At 39.3% G+C, this 23,889-nt stretch overlaps 1 protein-coding gene across 5 annotated transcripts in view; it reads right to left on the reverse strand.

Annotated features, from left to right (window-relative positions):
• The window catches only part of HSPBAP1 (HSPB1 associated protein 1), a 57,945-nt gene that overhangs the window by 10,147 nt on the left and 23,909 nt on the right, over window positions 1-23,889 (reverse strand). For 4 of the 5 annotated variants that reach the window (XM_080655724.1, XM_080655722.1, XM_080655725.1 and 1 more), the window contains 4 exons: window positions 17,225-17,406; window positions 6,757-6,893; window positions 3,996-4,167; window positions 1,162-1,245 (listed from right to left, as the gene is read on the reverse strand). In XM_080655724.1, the coding sequence (XP_080511850.1) occupies window positions 1,162-1,245; window positions 3,996-4,167; window positions 6,757-6,893; window positions 17,225-17,406 (575 nt within the window). Of the gene's footprint in view, window positions 1-1,161; window positions 1,246-3,995; window positions 4,168-6,756; window positions 6,894-17,224; window positions 17,407-18,599; window positions 18,754-23,889 lie in introns of those variants that run through there. The other variant, XM_080655726.1, reaches the window with a different exon arrangement.

Below are 23,889 nucleotides of genomic sequence, written 5' to 3' on the forward strand. Positions count from 1 at the left end.
TGGTGGAGCATCTGAAAAGAAAGTCACATAAAAACATCGTGCAATAAACACTAGGTTTTGAGCCTGGGAAAGATTAAGGGGGCACATCGCAGGTATCCTCAAATATTTAGAAAAGAAAAGAAGTGTGTAGTTTCAGAAATAATGGGTATGGCTATAAGCAGGCAGATGACAAACCCACTGTTCAACAACTGGATAAGCTGCCTCAGGAGAAGCGGCATCTGTTGGGGCTATTGCAGATGTGACTGGAACAGGGAGTGGAAGCAGACTCCATGGACTCTGCCTTGGCATGTGCTCCAACTCCAATTCAGCATGCCACAAGCAGAACTTCGGTGAGTCTACTGATCTGCTGCCCCACCTCGTACCTAACTCCCAAGGGCGACAGCTCTGCTCTAAGCGCACACAACACAGCTTCCTATTACTGTGTGTTCCACCAGAGCCCTTTCCATTACCAAAGGGTAAGAAAAGCCCGACTGAGGGGAGAATGCAACTGCCAAAGAGAGGAGGTGCAACCAAGGCCGGAGAGCACAGCAGAGATGGACTGAAGGCCTAGGTTAAAGAGGGCACAGGTGCAGTCAAATCCTCTGGTGAGAGAGCGCATAGACGCAATCAAGGCCTTGGGTGGAAGAGATAGACTTGAGCCAAATGGGCAGCCATTTTAATTGTCGAGTAGAACAGGCAACCAGGTCTAAGCATGGCATATTGGAGAGAAAAGGCTTCAGGCAGAAATGAAAAAAACCTAGCACTGAACGACTCTGCTTTGAGAAAATGCGTAAGCCAGGACTGGGGATTGTCCAACTAGTTATGAGAGCCCTGAATCAAGAAGCAGTATTTCTGGTCCAGATGGTGTGAGATGGGACTGGCAACATGAGACATGCATGGCAGATCCAGCCAGGCCCGCACAATCTAACAACACTGGTCAAGGGAAAAGACCCTGCAAGCCAATCTCAAGGCCCCGTGCGTGCCCTTCAAAGAAAGAATGGCACATCACTAACAGTCCTGTTTCCATCCTCAACATCCATCCACAGAACACAGAACACATAATTTATGACACAGCAACACAAAGTAATACTGGAATGTTGGTTAAAATTAATCACCACATTTTAGAAACAGGCTTTGTGTATCTTAAAAGCAGGGAATACAATTATTAAGGAAAAAAAGTACCAATTCAATCCACGAGTTTATACTGACAGTGACAGGATCAACGGATTCTACGTAATGCCACCAGTGTCTGGGAACAAATAGAACCTGAAAACCAAATAAAGAATGGTTAGTACAAGTTCAGGACATTTTATTTTTATATCAGAATCAAAAAGAAAGTAATACAAATGAATTTATAGTAATATTGCTGTAATAAAGGAAAACAAGAAAAAAACCCACAATCCTTTTATTTCCTTTTTTATTGACAAATTCATCTTTTCTACAAAGGACACTGCTAGCTCCTCCAGTTTCTACTCTCCTTAATCCAAGACCTTATCTGTTTACATCTAAGTCTTAGTAAAGAATTCTGAGAGTCTAATATTTCCTCCTTTCCATTGCAAAGTAATTGTATGAATTCTGAGAATGGGCCTAGGTAAAAATATAGGACATAGTTTCTGTCTCTTCACAGTCTAAAACCTAGCCAGTGGAAAAGTAGTACATAGAAAGGTGGTATACTAGTAAGTGGTGAATTAGATGAGTGGACACTGGTGCAAGGGAACTTCAAAGGTGGGAGAAGCAGGCATGAACTAAGGTCAGGGGCATCCTGGATGGAGGAAGTGTGATTTGAACCAGGGCTGGTAGAGAGTTCCAGGGGTGGGCAAACTTTTTGACTCGAGGGCCACAATGGGTTCTTAAACTGGACCGGAGGGCCGGAACAAAAGCATGGATGGAGTGTTTGTGTGAACTAATATAAATTCAAAGTAAAGGAGCGGAGGGGAGAGCAAGAGAACCGGATAGAACAGCCGGATCTGGCCCGCGGGCCGTAGTTTGCCCAAGGCTGGTTTAGACAGAGAAAAGGATGAGGACGTATCAGGAGGGAGAAGTGGCACAGACAAGGGAGGTGGGACTGTTGAGACACAGCAAGTAGGCCAGTCTTACCACTGCAGAAGGCGTAATGAGAGATGAGGTGGGAGAGCTAGTAAGGCAAGGGTCTGTGGAGGGCTCTGAAATGAGAACACACAGTCTGGATTTTATCCTATTGGCACTGGCAGTGGCTGAGAAACTTTAGTAGGGGGATGGTTAAAATAGTGACATTATGGCAGAGTCTGGGTAGGAGAGATTCTTGCAATGGTCCAATTATTAAATGTTAAGATCTAAATAGGAAGGTATAATAGAAAAAAGCAACAGGCAGAGTCAAGGAGGACTGCGCTTGTCCAGACTCAGTACGAGCTTTCCTCTGGAAGGCTGAATAGAACACACGGAGAGGGCCTCAAGCTTTTGGGCTTCAGATTTAGGAAACTGGTGGCACTTGCTGTGGACAGGTAGAGCTGGGAGGTGGAAGAGAGCACCTTTCAGTGGAACAGGGCTAAACACAACCCCTGGATTCCGTCATTAGGAGGTCATGAATGTCCCATCACAGAGTATAGTTTCAGTACAGTAGTAAGAGAGAGCCATTTTGTAGTGGATTAAGGAATAGGCAGGATGTAAGGAAAACGAATATGATAAACAAAAACACTCATTCAAATTTGGCTAGTAAAATCAAAGAAAAAATGAATTTTAACCACTTCACACCCACTAGAATTTTTATAACAATAATAAAAACAGTAAAGGGAAGTAACAAGTGTTGGTGAGGATGTAGAGAAATTGGAACCGTCAGACGTTGCTGGTGGGAAGATAAAATGAAGCAGATGGTGTGGGAAAAAGTTTGGCAGTTCCCCCAAAAGTTAAACACAGAGTTACTAATATGACCCAGCAATTCCACTCCTATATATGTGCCCAAGAGAACTGAAAACATATGTATGTACAAAAACTTGTCCACAAATGTTCATAGCAGCATTACTTATCATAGCCCAAAAGTGGAACCAACCCAAATGTCCACCAACTGATTAATGGATAAACAAAATAGATCTCCATACAGTAGAATATATTCAGCCATAAAAAGGAATGAAGTACTAATAACATTCTACAGCATGGATGAACCCTGAAAACATTATGCTAAGTCAAAGAAGCCAGTTCTCAAAGCTCATATGCTGCATGAGTGCACTTATGTGAAACCTCCAGAACAGGTAAATCTATACAGAAAGAAAATAGGTAAGTGGCTGCCAGGGGCTGGGGGTGAAGGTGAAGGGGAGTAACCACCAATGGGTGGAAGCAACTTAGTCAAATTGTTTGCGTTGGAGTACTCAAGTAGGAAGGAAGCTGTAGGGAGCCAGGAAAAGGGAGCAAGGGAAGGAAAACAGGCAGGAGAGAGGGATAAGGGAGGGAGTAAACTCTCTGTAAGTGACTAAGAATACCTTTCAAACTGTTAATAAAACATCAGACAGCAAATGCCAGTGTTGTAAAGGTGATTTTCCCTACTGGGTAGCAGCACTAGGTACCATACTTTTGGAAATGTTTCAGAGACAGTTACAAAAGCAACATCCACTCTTGCTTAAAAGCACATTATTCTGCCTCTGTAATGCCTCTGCCCCTAGATGCACTGCAACGGTATGTGTCTGGGTTCTAGCACGGTTGAACAGATAGGAACTGTGAATAAAGGTTCCAGAAGTGCTCAAATACCCATGCCTTAACACTTGCTCTTAAGATGAAAAAACAAAAACGACCAGTGAGCTGTCTTCCTCCACAGTGCATTCTCTTCTTTACCAGTAGGAGGAGCTGTGATCCCTCCTCCATCTTTCCATGACCTGAGAAGCAAAGAAGTATGTATGTGAAGCCTACAGCTGGAAAAGCTACCTTCCAATAGCAGAGCACCAAGGAAGAAACCCTTCTTATCTGTACCAGTACTAGGCAGAGGAAGGTGAGGAAAGGGAGAGGCACGTGGCCTAAGGACTTGAGACAAGTCGCAGCTGCCGCATTACCTGTCCTGGGCTCAGTGTAACCACATGTCTCCGAGCTTTCTGGAACTGAGGGAAACGTTTTACATCAGGATTGACAACATTGACTTTACTAAACACACTAGATTCTTCATAAGGGATTCTAGTTGGATAAAGGAGAGGAGTGTCTTCAGGGGGAAATAGATGCCATCTTTTCCTAATTTAAACAAAAAAGACATAAATTAGAACTCTGAACTTGAGACAAAACATGTAAGAAGGCCGCAGTAAATATTCCTTTTTACTCATTTTCATTCAATCCATAAAGCAATAGAGGAGCAATGTCACAGTGGTCACTTGGCCCACCTCTGGCATCTCTGCTGAACCTGGTGGAGGGAGGGCAGGAAGAAAAGAATAATCTCATGATGCCCTGAGGCAGCCCTTTCCTGGGACAGGATCCAGTTTGAAAGGTCATTCTTTCTTATCCCAAATCAAAGTCCTCATAAATAGTTCCTATTCCTCATTCTAGAGCTACTTAGAACAATCCCCACCCTTTCAAATATCTGTATTCTTATCCACCAGAGTAACCACCTGTAGTTTTATCCTTCAAGTAGTTTCCAGACTTCTTCCTGTTTGGGTTGTAAATTTTTTAAGTTAAACATTTGTTATGTTAACCCATTAAGGAAGAGAAATGCATAAATGATGCCACATAACTAATATAGTATAGTATAATAGAGGAGTTTTCAAAAAGAGAAAACTGTAAGAAGTTTCAGTCACTTTAAAAATTTTTGAAAAGTGGAGGTGATAAATTTTAACTTACACAATACCAGACACACCCATACTTCCAGCCAATAGAGGGAGGACATGGGAGGTAAAGGAAGAGCCAGTGTCAAAAAGGAAGTGATACAGAAATACACTGGTGGGGAAGCAAAGAGAAAGAGAGGTAGAAAAAAGCACACCGAGTTCTGAGAAAAGCCCAAAGCCCTCTCAAGACCCAATGCAGTTCCAATGGCCATCATGTCCTTTCAGAACTGGAAGCAGCCCTTAGCTGGTTTGGCTCAGTGGATAGAGCATCAGCCTGCAGACTCAAGGGTCCCAGGTTTGATTCTGATCAAGGGCACATGCCTGGGTTGTGGGCGGGCAGCTAATCAATGATTCTCTCTCATCATTGATGTTTCTATCTCTCTTTCCCTTTCCCTTCCTCTCTGAATTCAATAAAGATATATTAAAAATAAAAATAAAAAGAACTGGGAAGCAGTTGTCTGCCATTTTCAAACTAGGGAGTATACACTTACGTCTCATTTTGTCTTAGAGATGATAAAGCTGTTCCATTCCACTGTACCTATGACTAGTTTAGAAAAACGATGGGTATTTAGTATGATTAGAATGTTGGAAGGACTCTTAAGAGATCATCAGTCTAATTTCACTTGCAAAGTAGTGGAAGAGGGACCCAGTACTTGCTTGGGTCTTCCACTGGGCTAGTGTCAATGGTAGAGCCAGAACTAGGTCACAGCTCTCCTGACCTCTCCCAGTACCAGCTCCTAGCTCTGCCCCATAGCTGTTTCCCAAAGGAAGAGCGATAATGATAACCATGCCATATGATATGCTTGGCTCGGCTTAAACTGTAACATATATGCATCCTTCTTTTGCTAATCAGAAGACGTCAATCAGCATGTCAAACCATGCTCAAAAAGCTATCTCATGGTTCGGCATGCTGAAAGAACAGAGAACAAGCAGTATTTGCCTGGGAGGCAAGACCCTTATGACCCTTTGTGCTTTTACCTCTGTGCTGCTCTATAAAAGCCCTGGAAGGCCAGGAGAAGATAATGGGGAATCATTAATTAGGGTGAAATAAGGCTGCACATACAATAGGTGGAGTACATCTCCCCAACTGCAGGAATACTTACATTCCTACATAACTCCTAGAACCAGGGGCTATCAAAAGTATTACCTGACTTAGCTCTTCTGTCTCTTAGGGTCCACACATAGATGAAGATATAAAACTGACCCAAGTTTCAAAAAAATACTGCATTGTGTCTACAGGTAGGCACAAACTAAGAGGCAGTTCTGGCCCAGCAGTTCTCAAACCAGGCTCCCTGACATCGCCTCAGGGGCCTCGGGGTGGCAGCAGTCTCTTCCTTTCAACAAACTGCTCTGCTCTTACTTGTTTAGGCTTGAAGGAAAGGTGTTCCTGCTTTTAAATAAAAGCTTAAACATTATGCAGACTCTTATGTAAAAGAGCTAAGCAGAGCACTATCTCACTGAACTGAGATTCTAGGATCAGCTTTCTGTTGTTAATCCTCACCAGAGGGTATTTTTTCATTGATTTTTAGGAAGAGTGGAAGAAAGAGGGAAAGACAGAGAGAGAGAAACATCAATGTGAGAGAAACACATTGATTGGTTGCCTCCTGCATGAGCCCTACCAGGGCCCCGGCCAAGGAGGAGCTTGCAACCAAGGTACGTGCCCTTGACCGGAATGAACCCGGGACCTTTTGGTCCACAGGCGGACGCTCTATCAGCTGAGCCAAACCGGCTAGGGCTAGGATCAGCTTTCTGAAGGCTATCCTGAACATGGCTGAGAGACACACATGGAAACCACCATTTCAACTGTTCCCCTCACTTCACAAAGGAGGAAACAAACAGAGGTCAAGAGATCTGCCCTGGTCATGAGGCAGGCTGACAGGACGGGGCTGGGACTAAAACCTTGGGGTCCTACCGCCCACTCTGTACTTGTTCCTCTTCCTGTGCAACACACAGAGACACACTTGGCACGCAGACACACACTCACATGCATGGGCATGTGTGTTACCTTCCTTGTACCTGGAATACCAAGTTGCAACCATATGAATCCAGATGACAGGGTGTGTGAGCCCCCAGGGAGCCAATCCACAATGTACTTTCCCGTCCATTTCTTCCACGAAACCCGAAGTCAGACCATATCACATCCTGTTTTGAAAATAAAGTTATAGTCCATGAAGAACCAACCAATTCCTCTTATGGTAGTGTTGCACATTAGTCTGACATAAGCTAAATCCATGGAATTAAAAAATATATATAAGCTAGAAGAGAGCAAATTAGTGAACCGGCTTGCAGGTTTGGTTTTATTCATTTTTTCAATCATGAATATTTCCTACTGAGTTTAAGAAAACAAAAGAAAAACACTTCCATGGGCAGAACGTGGTCCTAAATGCTGACACTTCTTTTTATCAGTATCTTCAATCTATGTTTTCTATTTTTAGAGGCAAACCATTAACAGCTGTATTCAGAGAAAGAATATTTTGGGGAGACATTTAATTGATGGTTTTGAGGAAGATTAGCATGAGCATTTCCATTTTTGTTCTGAGTGATGAAAATAGCGGAACATGTGAACATAACTAACGTCTATTACAGAAGGGGGAATTTTTGCAAGGTCAGCACCACTGTAAATGCCTATGGCTCACGTGCAGCCGCTCCAGGGATTGGCAAAAGTCATGTGTCTTCTGGATATAGCTCATAAGCTCCATGCAGTGACTCAGCTCTGCATTCCCAGAGCCTGAAATTACACCTGCCTCAGGGTAAGTGCTCATAACACTGGCTGCTTGGGAAGGAGAGAAGAATCTGTGGCCTGATTATGGGTAAATGGTTCAGGCCAGGAACATTTATAAGCATCTATCACATAGTTGGTGTGACACTGGTTGTTTGGGATACAAAAATTAATGCAACACAGGCCCAGCCTTCAAATCTAATGAAGAAAGATTGTCCCATAAGTGGAACCTTTCACTATAATGTGGCAGATGCTCTGACAGAAGTGAGCAGATAACAAAAGAAGGATGCCTGGTCCCCAGCAGGGAGCCTGGGGAAGGCTTCCAATGAACCTGGGTCCCTGCTGAACAAGTCACCACACCTGAGTCTGGAATTTAGCTAAAGGCAGCTTAAAGACATGCAGTATAAAAACAAAAAGCAGGGGTTTGCCTTAGTTAAGAAGCAGCTGGTTTACGTGATTCTTAATCTTCTTCTAGAGACACTCCCTTGGGAATCTAATGAATGCCAACACCCCTATCCACAGAGAAATGCAAGCACACACACAATTTCTTATGCTTTGAGGGAGTCGAAGCACTGACTGCAGGTGAGAAACGCTGTTCTACAGCATTGCTTCAGAAAGAATCACAGAAGAGTTTCTATAGGTTGGGGGCAGAGGGGGAGGGGAGTTAATATATGAGAAACTGACAAGAGGTTTCCCTAACCTCTTATCTACCACAATAATGACTAAAAAAGGAAAATTGTTTGGGAATGATTAGATTAAGGTGACCTAAACTACCTAAAATTTCAGCAGCCTATTGGCTGGGAAAAACCAGAGGAGGAAGAGTTGGGGAGGCGGGTGACGGGGTTGCAGAGAGTGTGAATCAAAGTAAATTTGTCAGGAAACGGACAGCACTTTGTTTCTTTTCCCACAGGCTCTTGACAGTTGGGCCTTTCTTACCAATTGAGTTCAGCTACTTACAGGTAGCCAAATGTCTGAAATCAATATAGGCCCAGGAGAAATCAGCCTCAAGTCTTGCTAAAAACAAGTGACCCTGTTAGGTCACGACATCAGTGAAACCAACACAGGGGATTGATGGGGTGATCCACCCTGGAATCTATTCTCACATCCACCTCAAACACCGGAGAAGTCTTTTTTTAAAAAAAATATATTTTTATTGATTTCAGAGAGGGAGAGAGAGACAGAAACATAAAGGATGAGAGAGAATCACTGATTGGCTGCATCTTGCACGCCCCCACTGGGGATCAAGCCCACAACCCAGGCATGTGCCCTGACTGGGAATCTAACCATGACGTTCAACCACTGAGCCACGCCAATTGGGCCAGAGAAGTCTTTAGAAATCATCTATATCCAGAAAATTCTATTGTAACACTGCCCCCGAAAACAGCAATCAAGTATCATGTTAACTGCTTACTATAAAAACACTATCTGTTTTCCTATAACTTCCAAAAGAACCTATATTTGCTTTCTACAATACAGACAAGTTTATTTTCTCTTCTGCCAAAAATTGCTGTCTTAAGTTATATGAAAAATTGTCATGACTTCTCCTTTTCCTTGTCTTCCGTCCCTCCCTTCCAAAATGTTTCCTCTTACTCCCATCCAGTTAATCTATCTACCTTCACTCTCAACCCCTGCAACCACTGACCTACTTTCTGTTACCACAATATTTTGAAACTGGATTCTACATAACAATAATGAGGAAAAGTTTTTTAACATGGTTTAATTAAAAATATCCCCCAACACCTTCAACATATAAGAGACTAAAAATCTGGTTGTAATAAATAAAATTCAAGAAAATGTATATGCTTCAATTTTCTTGATCATGTATAATATCCTAAAAGTATTACAACATTTAAGTGATAGAATAATGTCAAAAACAGTATTAAACTCTAATAGAACATTTACTACGTTTCTACCTTAAGGCTTGGCTTCTGCAATAGACATTAAAGTCCCATGGAGTCCCAACTTCATTCATCTCTAGTAGCTAAACAGTGAGCACAGCAAATGCTAAAAAACTGCCCAGTCATTGATCTAGGTAACTAGATCTATTTTTATCCTTAGTATCTTCTAAAACTGTTCCAGTTAAGTTAAATAATTGTTGCAGAATCAAACATCACTTGAAAATGTTGGGCACGTAACCAAATATTCCATAATTTTAGTTTTAACCAGAGAACTGAAGAAAAACTGGTAAGATGCTTATAAAGAGAAGGGTGGCTTTTTTGGCCTACCATGTAAACCAATCACCAAAAGTAATTCTTAAATTGTTTAGTTCTAGAAGATGGTACAGTACTTCATAAAATATTTAAACAATATTTTCACATATGTATTATTACTTTCATTCCTGTTTTACATATAAGAAAGCTAAAGGCTCAAACAGGTTAAATGAGCTTATAATAGCTCATACCAAATAGAGGTTCTGAGAACACCACAATTCAAAAGTATTTGTTCTTAACTTATACCATGTTATTTGCGTAACTTGTGATCACGGTTAATTTGAGTCTATCAATTAAAACTTGTCTTCTTCTATTTTTCTCCAAGTCTAGATCATAAATACATGTAGGAAAACTGATTATACATAATTCTGTAATGAACTTACATCTAAATAAAGAAAAAAACCCTAATATTGGCCAAAACAATAAGAATTGAACTTTAAAAAAAAATCTTTATTGAAAGTATTACATATGTTCCCTTTTTCCCCTTTGATCTCTTAATTAACAATAAAAACTATGTAAAACTTATAAAGAATAAATACTTCAATTTAAATTTCAAACAACCCTTAAATGGACATTACAAATTAGCAAGTACTTAAGGCTTTTTTTTTCCTTAGGAAATTACCTTAAGTAACATAAACAGAAAACAGGTAGGCTTGGGTAAACACCCAAATTCTTACATTCCAATTTGTTTCATCAGAAAGCATCACAAACCCCTTTAATCATCACTAAACCGCCTGGTTCAATTTCAACATACTCTCATAACTATGTTATACAGTAAAGTCCAAGACAGTTAGATAGAACTTATCTTCCACGTATTGCATTTTGGGATTCTGTGTCCTGGTGACTTAACAAACTTCCGGACTCTCAATAGCTAATCTGAATCACAACATAACATGGAACCTACCTAAAAAACATTCTTGGGGCAAAATCCCTTTTGCTATATATTGATTCTTAATAGCTTCAATTGTGATGATACGTATTGATAATTATAAAAGGTAACACACCTGTCATTTTTACCTAATGAATCAGAGGTAAAGAAATTTTATATGGTAATGTCACAAATTCCCTTCCTTCCTTGGGAAGTAGAACACAAAATGTTTCAAATAAATGCTTTACTTAGATTAGTCAATAATATGATACATAACTAAAAAATGGTGAGACTTATTAATTTCATTTGCCATTCATGAAAGTCAGTTAAGTGTCAAAATCCTAATTTTGATTACCGGACATTTTCCAATCATATTAGTATATTTGCCAGTGTACTTAACAGTATGTATATTGCATGTTTATCAGTGGATGATTTTAATTTGTGAAATAACATGATTAATACATGGAAACTTTAAGTAGAGCTAAGTAAAAACTTATAAAAAACTAATAGGCTGAAGAGAGCTAAGAATTTCATATCAAAATTAACAAATGCTATAATTGATTAACTAGAAGCCACAGAAAATTTGACAAGGGTGAAGCTAGGGGTTTAAGTTAAAATATTCTTTTGAAGGGCCCTAAAGACCAAAGAAATATCAAAACAAGAAATAAGAAAAGAAAAAAATACACTTATGTAATCGTTCAATTACTTACTACGTACAGTGGTTCCACCCCACTTTATATGCAGTTTCACTTTCCATGGTTCAAATATATTAAGTGAAAAACTTCTGAAATAAACAATTCATGTTTTAAATTCAACACCCTTCTAAGTAGCATGATGAAATGTTACACAGAATGGCTCTATTCTGCCCAGGACATGAATCATCCCTTTGTCCAGTGTATATTCGTTCCATAAGCTATCCACCCTTAAACACCTAGTAGCATTCTGGGTTATCAGACTGTGTTCAATGCTTGTGTTCAGGTAACCCTTATATAACTTAACAATGGCTCCAAAGCCATTCACATAACTTTTATTACAGTATATTTTACAACTGTTCTCTTTTATTATTATTTATTGTTAATGTTTACTGTGCCTAATTTATAAATTAAATTTTATCATAGGTATGTATGATTAGAAAAAATAGTATATATGGGGTATTATCTGTAGTTTTAGGTATCCACTGGGGGTCTTGGGACATATCCCCAGTAGATAAGGAGGACTACTGTATTCAGCACTATATTAACACTTTTGGGGAATAAAAAAGTATAACACACCGTCCCTGTTCCCAAAGAGCTTACAATATTGTTAGAGAAATTCTATGTAATATACCATTTAAATAACAATCAAAATAAAACAGGAATGAAAGCAAGGGATGAATGGATGTGGGTGCAAGTGGTCGAGAAGGCTTTATAGCCAAGGCTGGACCTTAGCCAGACCCAAAGAAGTAGAGTTTTAATAAGGAGAAACTGAGAAGAACATGAGCAAAGGCCAGAAGGTGAGAGAGAACATAGTGGCCCAGCACTCAGCGAGGAGACTAGACAGGGACCAAGGTAGAGCAGAAAGGTTGCATCAGTCACGTTGGGGAGAGTCTTAAATGCTATCCTTAATTTTAAGTTATGAAACGTTTGTGAACATGATTAACATATTTCAATATTTAATTTGGAGCATGACTTGAAATGTATTTTCATAAGAAACTGTTTTATAATTAGAGGAAGAGTCAGAACTGAAGGAATAAAGAGTAATTTCAGAAGTGATGTAGACCAGAGGTTCTCAAAGTGGCCCATAGATCCCCTTGGGGGTCCCTGAGATCCTTCCACAGGATCTGTAAGGTTAAAATTATTTTCATCATACTACTTAGATGTTACTTAGCTATTTCACTGTGTTGACATTGAGGGCACAAAAATAATGGTGAATAAAACTGCTGATCAAGAAGTGGAACCAAAGTGTCTCTAGCATTCTTTTTTTAATAGCTTTATCTATCTATATATAAAAGCCTAAGCACCTATTATGACTGAATGACCGGAAAAACCGGTCGACCAGTCGCTATGACGCACACTGACCACCGGGGGTCAGATGCTCAACACTGGAGCTGCCCCCTGGTGGTCAGTGCGCTCCCACAGCCAACCTCTTGCAGCCGGCCAACCTCCCGTGGTCCCTCCCTCTGACTCTCCCCCAGGCTGGCAGACCCCAATCGGCCTGGCCCCAATCGGAACTGGGAGAGATGACCCCGATGGCCCTGACCGATGGCCAGGCCTAGGGACCCCACCTGATGCACTGGGCCTCTAGTTGAGATATAATTGATATACAATAAACAGAATATATATTAAGTGTATAATTTGGCAAATTTACATATATATGTACTAGCATGAAACCATTACTACAATCAAGATGAGAAACATTTTGATCATGTCCAAAAGTTCCCCAGTCACTCTTTGTAACCCATCTCTCCCTACTCCCTCATTCTTAGACAAGTACTAACCTACTTTTTGTCCATTTATTTGTGAGTTCTACAATCTACACTAATAAAAGAGTAAGATGCAAATTGACCATACCTTCGTGACGCCCACCAACCAATCAGGAGTGAGTATGCAAATTAACCCAACAAAGATGGCGGGTTAATTTGCATACGCAGGCACTGAGCAGTGGAGGGTGGGCGGGACACTTGTGTTATCGCCATGGCGACGACGCAGGCGTTCTGCACCGCCCCAGCCACTCCAGGCCTCTGGGCAGAGTGGGAAGGCAGAAAGGCGGCTCTGGCAGCCAGGGGAAGGAAGGCCCATTCTTGCATTAATCTTTGTGCATTGGGCCTCTAGTTCCATATAAATGGAATCTATAGTAAGTACTGCTTTTTCATGCTAACATTAATCCAAAGGCAAATCAAACAAAGTTGAATTCACACAAAGTAGACATCAAAACAAGGAAGAACCCAGGAGAGACAGTCATTTCATCATGATGTAAGATCAATCCATTAACAGGAAATAATCATCCTAAATGTGCATGAATCTAATAGTTTCAAAATACACAAAACAAAAACTGACCAATCTTAATTGAAAAAGAAACAAATATACAATTACAGTTGGGAAATTTCAACACCTTTCTCTATATAATGGGCAGAACAAGTGCACAGAAAATTAGTAAGGATACAGGAGACTTGAATAATAAACGTAACTGATATTTATAAAATACAACAACAATATACACATTAGTTTCAAGTTCACCTGGAACATTTATCAAAACTGACTATATTCTGGGCCATAAAACCATAAACTTAAAAGGAGTGAAATCATACAAAGTATATTCTCTAATTATAATGGAATTAAATTGGAAATCATTAACAGAAAGATAGCTGGAAAACCTCCACAAATATTTGGAAACTAAACATTATACTTCATAAATCTAAGAATAAATCACAAGGAAAATTAGAAAATATTTTGAATAACAACTGCCTTCCTACATTTATTCCTTTTTGGAAATTCACCACCAAACTGGGGGACTGCATACCAACAAAATTGTAAGCATTGTTAGGTTTTCGAGTAAGACTCTTGCTGTAATGTGGATAGCTGTGATTGGTGGTGAGTCAACCGTCTGTGGCTTCCAGTTACACCAAAATTGTAACAGCATTTTTATCTTTTGTACAACAAAGAAGCTTTGTAAATAAAATTTTAACATGTAAAAAAGAAAAGAAAAAGGAAATATTATGAACAGAATGAAAATGATTTTGGAAACTTGTATCCTGAAACCCATAAACTTGAAAGCTTCCTAATACTTAAAAGTCTTTCTGATGAGAATGATATTAGCAAGTCACTTTTTTTTATGATGATGCATACAGAAATGTGTCAATAGTTGGAACATCTACATAACTCAATAAACCAATATCTTCCAAATGGCTGATGAACAGTATTATAAAAGCTCCATTCTATACAAGATAGACCAATGGAGTTTATTGTGAGAGTGCAAAAAGTTCAGTGATTATGGGTTCAGACTTTACTGCAACAAACAAATCTTTTGAGAAACTACTCCTTATCAAGTTTGGTAGAGTATTTTTAAAAACCCACAACTATCTAAAAAGGCTGCTAAACAGCTGCATATGCATGATGTAAGCTATTCTTCATATTCTTCAAATAAATAAAAAAATTACCAAAGACTGAATGAAGAAACCGATAGAAGAATCCAGCTGTCTTCTATTAAGGCAGACATTAAAAAGACTTACAAAAATGTAAAATAATACCACTCTTCTCAGAACATACTAAAAAAAGTTTGAATATGGTTATTTTCATTAAAATGTTACTTACGTTCACATATGAGTTTATTTAAAATGAATTAATACTTTAAAATTGATCAGTTTTAATGTTTATCTACCTACCATGACAGAAGAATACTTGAAACAAGAAGTAATAAGACTAAGTGGCCAAATGAGTTATAGCGGTAAAAGTAAAATGGTAACAACTTTGGTATCTGATGTAAGAAGACTTGGTACTCAGAAAACTCTGAGTTAAAAAATAATATAATCTCAATAGACTTGGTTTTTCATAGCAGATTTGCCTGTTCTAATTCAGAGACTTAATCACCATAATGTGAGCTGACAGAAAACTCATTCAACTAAAATGATCAGATTTTATAAGGGCTCAATTAGAATTCCAGCACATCGCCAAAAGACTGCTTTTATGTCCACACTTTATGGACTGGATACATGTATGCCCAGGGCTGTTATGCCTGGGCTGAGACAGATACAACTGATGGGGTCAGATGAGAGATTTATCCAAGGCAGAGTGAGCCTAGACTGAGCATAAATGGAATTCCTTAATTCTGGATGTAGAGTTCCCATAGAACTGAATGTATTTAGATCCTCTGGAGCAGGGGTCCTCAAAATTTTAAACAGGGGGCCAGTTCACTGTCCCTCAGACTGTTGGAGGGCCGGACTATAGTTTTAAAAAAAACTATGAACAAATTCCTATGTGCACTGTGGGCCCGGGACGAGTCCGCTGCTAAGCAGGACAGGCGGGCCGGATAAATGTCCTCGGCGGGCCGCATGTGGCCCGCGGGCCGTAGTTTGAGGACGCCTGCTCTGGAGGCATACAGTGAAGCAGTTAAAGGTTGGAGGGCAGACAGCTTGGGTTACTCTTTTCTTAGTTGTATATTTTCAAAAGCTTTTTCACTTAACCACTTTGTGCCTCATTTTTCTTAAAATAAGGATAATTATTAAATCATAGGGTTAATGTGAGGATTATAAATGTAAAGCACTTAGAAAAGCATCCATTATAAGTACTTGAGAAGTATTACTATTACACAACATTTTGCCTGAAATTTAGAGTAAAAAAGTACTAATCTAATCTACAGATTGGGTGGGGGATATGAGAAATAATAATGAAATACTCTAAAAGTTAACTATGATATATAAAATGTCCAGGGTTAAATATCCATAAAGTGATCACAACTAAGATTGTAAGAAAAAAATTACTTCAAAATTATCATTTAAAAATGAGTAAAGAGTAGATTTGGTATAGACTTTGGATTCAGACAGCATCTACAAAATGTTTTTAAAACTGATGGATTTATTTCATGGTTATGAGAATAAAAATATATCCTCACCTAACAATTATGAAACAGCTGATATAGTTTTCATTTTTTAAATAAAAAGCAAAAAGCATTTAAAAATTTAATAATGAAATCTACAAAGTATTAACAATTGTATCATAGTAATTATGTAAACATCAGCATCTACACCTTGATTCAAAGTGGAAAAAAACCCCCCACACACAGGCTGAATTAAAAACTTCTCATGAGTCCAAGGGCTACAGCCTATGTGAGAGGGAAGTCCAGAGAGGGAGTGGTGGTAACGGGCAGGAAGGGAGGAGGGGGGGTGAATAGCCTGCAGTGATGGCTAAGACTTCTCTCCACAAAAGATGGGCAGGGTAAAGGACTCTGGAGCCTTGACCTGACTGTGGGCAAGGCAAAGTCATCCTAACAACTTCCAGGGACTACTCCCATTCATGCCCCAGGCCTAAGACACCCAGAAATCAGAGCAGGGAGTTTGCAAAATCACTCCACAAAATAAACTGGCAGTAGAAAACACTTAAAAGGAAAGAGGATATTGTAGCCTACAAACTCTACTGTCAATTATGTCAACACATGGCAAAGAACTTCCACATTCTTACTTCTGCAAGTATGTTCACACTTCTGCAGGACTCCTACAATCAAATACAACAATAATGTGGGAGCCCAGCACCTGACCCAGGTCTTCAATCTGCACTAGACCCTCCGAACAGGGAGAGATGGAAGCAGCAGCTTGGAATGCTTCTTCATGTAATCAGTTCTGTACCTCTGTCTCACCAACACAATGAAAACTTCTATGTAGGTCAGAGGAAATGAAGTGTTATACATAATCTGTGCTTCTAATTCACTCCAAACCAGCCCAGGAGCTGTTTAAAGGCACAGGAGAAAGTGCATAGGAAATTTGGTAAGTAGAAAAACAGTGAGAAGGCTGCTCGTGTGTGTGCCCAATATTCCGCTTCTCTTGAACAAATCTTTTTGGCTAGAGTGGATAAAATATTCAACACCCGCAGTGAACTTCTTTGGAGAGAAAATGATAGTGAGGGAAATGGGACCAGGAAATTTCTAATTTGTGATCTTTTCTCAAGAACAAATTAATATCATGATTAAAAGGAATGTGTTGACTTACCTGGAAAATATCTGTCTTGTCTTCAAATAGACTGACAACATATTTATAGTCAGCATAAGCCCAGAATTTGGAATAATCATAATCTACAAATGGTCCAGAAATACTAGAGTGGTCACAGTTCCAGGTCAGAAACTCTTCAAGTGTAGCTTCTACGTAACTACATGAAGTTTCAAACTGAGGAACTGCAAAGTAAGAGAACCAAACTTTAAATGTATTTGAAACAGTTTTCCAAAATTGTTTTTAAAAAAATAAAGATAATTTCAACCAAAAATGTTAACTATCTTTTCAATTAATAAAAAATTAATTTTGCACTTGCTATATAATTAAAATCATTTACAACTTTCACAATACTATTGTGGTACATATATACAATGGAATATTACTCAGCCATAAGAAAAGATAAAATACTGTCATTTGCAACAGCATGGATGAGTCTTGAGAATATCATGCTAAACGAAATTAGTCAGACAGGAAAGTCAAGAACCATATGAATTTAACTCATATCTATAATAATAAAAGCATAATATGTAAATCGACCAAATGACCGAACAGCAGAACAACTGTCCAGATGACCTTCCGGATGACCATGCTATGACACACACTGGCACCAGGCCAGCCAAGGCGGGTACGATGTGATTTGTCAGGGGCCCGCCATCGCCCCACGATCACCCCAAAGAGGGAGGCCCAGGCTATCCTCTGGGGGACTGATGGCGGGCGGGAGGGGGGGGGCCTCTGCGGAACTGGGGAGCCAGGGGGTTGTGGTGGTGGATGCAAGCAGCGCCAGGCCAAAGCGGGTGTGGCTGGGCAGCCGGGGCCTCCGAGGCAGCCAGGGCTACGAGAGCCTATCCTCGCACGAATTTTGTGCATTGGGCCTCTAGTACGGGATATAAAACTGGAAGCAACAAATGAACAAATAAAACAAACAAAAACTCCAAGACACAGACAATGGTATGGTGGTTACCAGAGGAAAAGGGACGTGGAGGGAAGGTATCAAAGGATAAAGAGGATCAAACATATGGTGATGAAAGAGATCGAACTTTGGGTGGTAAACACATAATGCAATATGCAGATATATTATAGAATTGTAATCTGTATAATTTTATTAACCAATGTCACCCCAATAAATTTAATAAAAAATGTTTAAAAACACTACTAAATTAACCATTCATTTTTAAATAAAATAGTAAAATAATCTAAGATTTTTTATAAAAAGACACAGTTTTAACCTTAAAACTAAAAACTATCCTTACTATTGGCTGATTCAGTTGTTAAACATTAAAGTGAAAAGCTCTTCTGAAAAAAAGCTTTTATTGAGTAAGATACAAAAAAGAAATCATTAAGCTATTAAAAAATATTAGAATATTTATTTTCAGACCTGGCTGGCATGGCTCAGTGTTGAGCGACGGCCTATGAACCAGGAGGTCGTGGTTTGATTCCTGGTCAGGGCACATGCCCAAGTTGGGGGCTCAATCGCTAGTGGGGGGCATGCAGGAAACAGCTGATCAATGATTCCCTCTCATCATTGATGTTTCTATCTCTCTCTCTGAAATACAAAAATATATATATTTTAAAAAGTATTTATTTTCAGGATACAGAAGAAATTTCTAAATAAATAAGATTAAAAATATTAATGAATTATATGATTTGACTATATAAAAAGGTAAAAAATGAAGCAAAATCAGAAGGCAAATAATAACGTGGGAAACACATTAGTGTATCCATGTAGAAACTGCATTTCTTTAACATGATCCATTCTCCTTTCTGCCAATCCTCTCTCTTTTTTAATGCTTAAGCCCTTAGGACAGCCATGGGCAAACTACGGCCCAGCCCCTTCGGCTGTTCTATCCGGCCCGCGGAGCCGAAAGAGCGGAGGGTTCTCTTGCTCTCCCCTCCGCTCCTTTACTTTGAATTTATGTTAGTTCATACAAACACTCCATTCATGCTTTTGTTCCGGCCCTCCGGTCCAGTTTAAGAACCCATTGTGGCCCTCGAGTCAAAAAGTTTGCCCACCCCTGCCTTAGGACATCAGACTCCAGTCAGCATCAACTGTCTTAAGAACGAAGCCTCAAGTCTGCTGACCACAGAAACAGAGCCGTGGTAAAACCAATCACACATCTTGACCTCAGTTGTGTTTCAGGCCCAGGCCCATAAAAGCAGAAGGACCCCACTGGCCACGCCCTCACAGAGCTAGGCAGAACAACACGATGGTTGACCTTAGGACCTGAAACAATGGTCAACTATTTCCTACGTTGGCCCCAACCAATCAGAAGAGCCTACAACCCCAACTCCCAAAATCACCATGATTACTAATTTTCCCCATACATAATCTGTCCCTGTGTGGTCCCTCCTGGAGCCAGGTTTTAGAGCACTAGCTTACCTGTGACTGTGGGCTTGTGCCATTTCCTTAAATAAATCTTTACTTTCTTTGCTGTAAACTCTTGGTCACATCTTATTGGGCTTTGATGGGTGCTGGCAAATGGACCCCTTTAGTCTGGTAAGATCAGTAACAAATACAGTATTCTTAATATGTAAGGAATTTATTTAAAAAAAAACACCCTCAAAAACCTGAAAGCACAATAAGGAATAGTCAAAGAACAATTCCAGAAAGAAAATACAATTGCCACTAAACATGAATACATGTTCAACATCACCAGCAACCAAAGAAATGTTAATTAAACTCATGAGATGTTATTTTTCACCTATCAGCAAAATTGTTTTCATTTCTTTTTAACTGAATTTATTGGGGTGACATTGGTTAATAAAATTATATAGGTTTCAGCCTGCCTGGCATGACTCAGTGGTTAACCTATGAACCAGGTCAGGGTTCGATTGCGGTCGGAGGCACATGCCCGGGTTGTGGGCTCAATCTCCAGTAGGGGGTGTGCAGGAGGCAGCCAATCAATGAATCCTTCTCATCACTGATATTTCTATCTCTCTCTCTCCCTCTCCCTTCCTCTCTGAAATCAATAAAAAAAATACATTAAAAATAATTATTCAGGATACAGTCTATATCATCTATATGTTGTATTGTGTGTTCAACATCCCAAGCAAGATTATTTTTAAAAAAGTGCCGTCTGCAAAGAGCTGGGCCGTAGTATCAGAGGTCTTTCATTCTTCACCCCACACAAATATCTGAATGTCCATTAGGAGCTCAGTCCACCATGAGAAAGTGAACTTCTTCATGGGAAGAGAGACTTTAAAACAGTTCATTACTGACATAACTAATCAGTTATTATAACTATGCTAAATGTTACTAAGAAATAGTGGGTGCTCTGAGATAATTTAAGAATCACACATTTGGGGGTGAGGGAGGGAGATGTGGTCAGGAAAGACTTCCAGGAGAAAATGCCATTTGAGCTAATATCTGAAGGAAGAAGAGAAATTAACTAGGTAAAGGTGGAGTAAGGGGAAAGAGGAACAGAGAGAAGCATGGCTAGACTACAGACACAAAGGCCCTGAGGTAAGAAACCAATCTCTAGAAATACAAAAAATGCAGAAATGCTTGTTTGGCTTGAGCTCAGGAAGAGGGATTAAGCTGATGAGACAAATACAGCTTTCTACACCAAAACAAAATTTTGACCTTTAGCCTAAAGGTAATGAGAAGCCATTTAAGGGTTTAAGCAGAGAAATGAGTTTAAAAAAACCCACAAAAACTGTCTCTGGTTTCAGTATGAAGAATAGCCTAGGTAGGGAGAGCGGGAGGTGCAGTGGTACTATAGATAAGGATACTGGAAGGAGAGAAAGCAGGGTAACCCCAACTAGAGGATGGCCATGGAGGAAGAGAGAAGCAGGTTGCTACTAGATATTTAGGGTGTAAGTCATCAAATCACCGAACACCACTTAAGAGAGGCATTCCGAATGACTCAGAGGGTTCCTGTGTTAAGAAGCTTCATGAGTATTGTTGCTACTGATGATAATGGTCATATCCCTTGACCTAGTCATGATCCTTTTAGAAATCTATTCTAGAGAAATAACCACAAACCTGGACAAGATTTATTTTCAAAGTTGTTTACTCCAGTCCTATTTAAAAATTTAAAACTTCTAAGCAATTTAAATATCAAAATAAGAGAATTTAAAAAATACATCATGGTACTATCATATAATGGAATATTAGGTAGCCATTTAAAAGTCACATTTAATGTTAAGAGAAGCTGCTCAGAATGTTAAGTTAAAAAAAAAAAGCAGGCTATGAACATTAATACATTATTTTTAAAAGACAAAAAGGCGTATATGGACATATGACCACTTTGGTAATAGGACCAAGTGCTTTTTAATTTCTCTGGATCTCCCTATTTTTTTTTAATATTCTCTATAATAAGCAAGTCATATTTTTATTTTAAAATTATTTATGTTTTAAATAACATTTATTGAGCATTTACTATGTGCTAGGCACTGTTCTAAATGTTTTATGTACATGAACACATTTACTCTATTACAGAGAAGTTAAGTTACTTACCCAAAATCACACAGTAAGCCAAAATGTGAATCCATGCAAGCTGACTCCGAGTCAGCTCTCTTATTGCTTGTGGCAGAATTGCATTTATACTCAAAGAATAACTTTAAGATTTAGTATCCAGAATACATAAAAAACTATTTTACAACTCAACAACAAAAGACCAAAAAAACCCCCAAAAACAAAAAACAGAACACAACAAACCACCCAAAAGCAAAAAACATCTCAATTAGAAAATGGGCAAAGCATCTGAATAGGCATTTCTCGAAAAAAGATACCCAAGTGGTCAATAAGCATATGAAAAGATGCTTAACATCATTAGTCAAGGGAAATGTGTATCAAAAGCATAATGAGATAATAATTCACACCCACTAGAATGGCCAGAATAAAAAATGGAGTTAACTGTTGGCAAGGACAGAGAACTTGGACACTCATACATTGGGGTGGGAATGTAAGATGGTTCAGCTGCTTTGGAAAACAGTTTGGCAGTTCCTCAAAAGGTTTAATACAGAGTTACTGTATGACTTGGCAATTCCACTTCTAGGTATAAACCCAGGAGAAATGAAAACATATGTCCACACAAAAACTTGTACATAAATGTTCATAGCAGCCTAATTTATAATAGCCTAAGAGTGGAAACAACCCAAATAGCCAGAAACTGATTAATGGATAAACAAAATGTGATATATACACATAATGGAATATTATCTATAAATATAAAAGCCTACTATGCAATTTGTCCCTGTGGAAATTCAACCGGGAGTGATGTGCACTGACCACCAGGGGGCAATGTGGAACAAAGAAAGGCCCCAGTTGGCAGCCAGAAGGCCCTGATTGGCCCTGATTGCTGGTCAGGCCTAGGGACCCTACCTGTGCACGCATTTTGTGCATTGGGCCTCTAGTTCAGTAATAAAAATAAATGAAGTACAGACACATGCTACGACAAGGATGAATCTTGAAAACATGCTATGTGAGTGAAAGAAACTAGCACAGAAAGCCACAATATTGTATGATTACATTTATATGATGTGCCCAAAATAGTCAAATCAATAAAAACAGAAAGTAGGTTAGTGGTTGCCAGGGACTGGCGTGAGGAAGAATAGAGGGTGACTGCTGAAGGGGTACTGGGCTTCTTTAGGGAGCGATGAAAATGTTCTAGAATTAGACAGTGATGATGTTGCCCAACATGGTGAATATGCTAAAACCACTGTATACTTAAAATGGTGAACTTTTCATTATGTGCATTTTATTTTAATTTTTAAAAAGAACAAAATATCTTTAGTAAAAACTCAAAGGAGTTGTCACAACCACAAAGACTTTCTACTTTCTTTTATGCTTAAGTATCAATTTGAAAATGTCAAATTACTGTGACTCATCTATAAGTCTGAAGAAGATTAAGAGTTAATATCCACAGAGCACTTAGACCAGTGACTGACACAATAGCTCTCAATAACTGCTAGCTATTAGTAGTAGTATTGTATTTGGAGTCTAACCAGGATGGGAGGAAAAATTACGTCCTATTTCTCTCCAAATTATTGTCTTCAATGAGTGGAAGATTTATCTGACTACAATCAAGAAGGAAAAAGCACAAGCTGATTTTTATGTGGCTGCTGCTGGTCTAGCATTTAATTTAAAAAATACAGCAAAAACATTTCGGTCTGGCATGGGAATACAAAGAGAGTTTAGACACCAAAAACCAAATAATTCTATGAGATCCACTAGAAGGTCAACATGAAAGAAAGAGGCTTTGAGAAGACGGATAATTTTTTAAACTCTGTCTCAGTTAGTAGATTCATATCACCTCACAGCAATACTTAAAATGCTAAATTTCTAGATCTTGATCCGGAAAGTGGAGCTTATTGGAAGCCTAAGAATCCACAACTGCGGCACCCACGGAACAGCTGCGAGCCCCAGAACAACGCTCCCCAATTGGCGCAAACACACGGGTTCAGAGGAGCTCTACACTCCCCCACTGAAAGGTCAGATTTCGCCTGGGATAAGGAGAGAGAGAGAACTACATAACCAGACACCCAGAGAAGAGAGACCATGGGGAGACAAAGAAACAGCCCGCATATGAAAGAAAAGCAGGCATCACCAGAAAAGGAAGTAAACGAAATGGAGGCAAGCAACCTTCCAGAGAAAGAATTCAGAGAAATGGTCATAAGGTGGTTGAAAAGAATGGAAGACAAATTCGACAAAATGAGCAAGAACC

This window comes from Plecotus auritus, assembly GCF_963455305.1.
Source record: "Plecotus auritus genome assembly, chromosome: 2".
NCBI classification, from domain to species: domain Eukaryota; kingdom Metazoa; phylum Chordata; class Mammalia; order Chiroptera; family Vespertilionidae; genus Plecotus; species Plecotus auritus.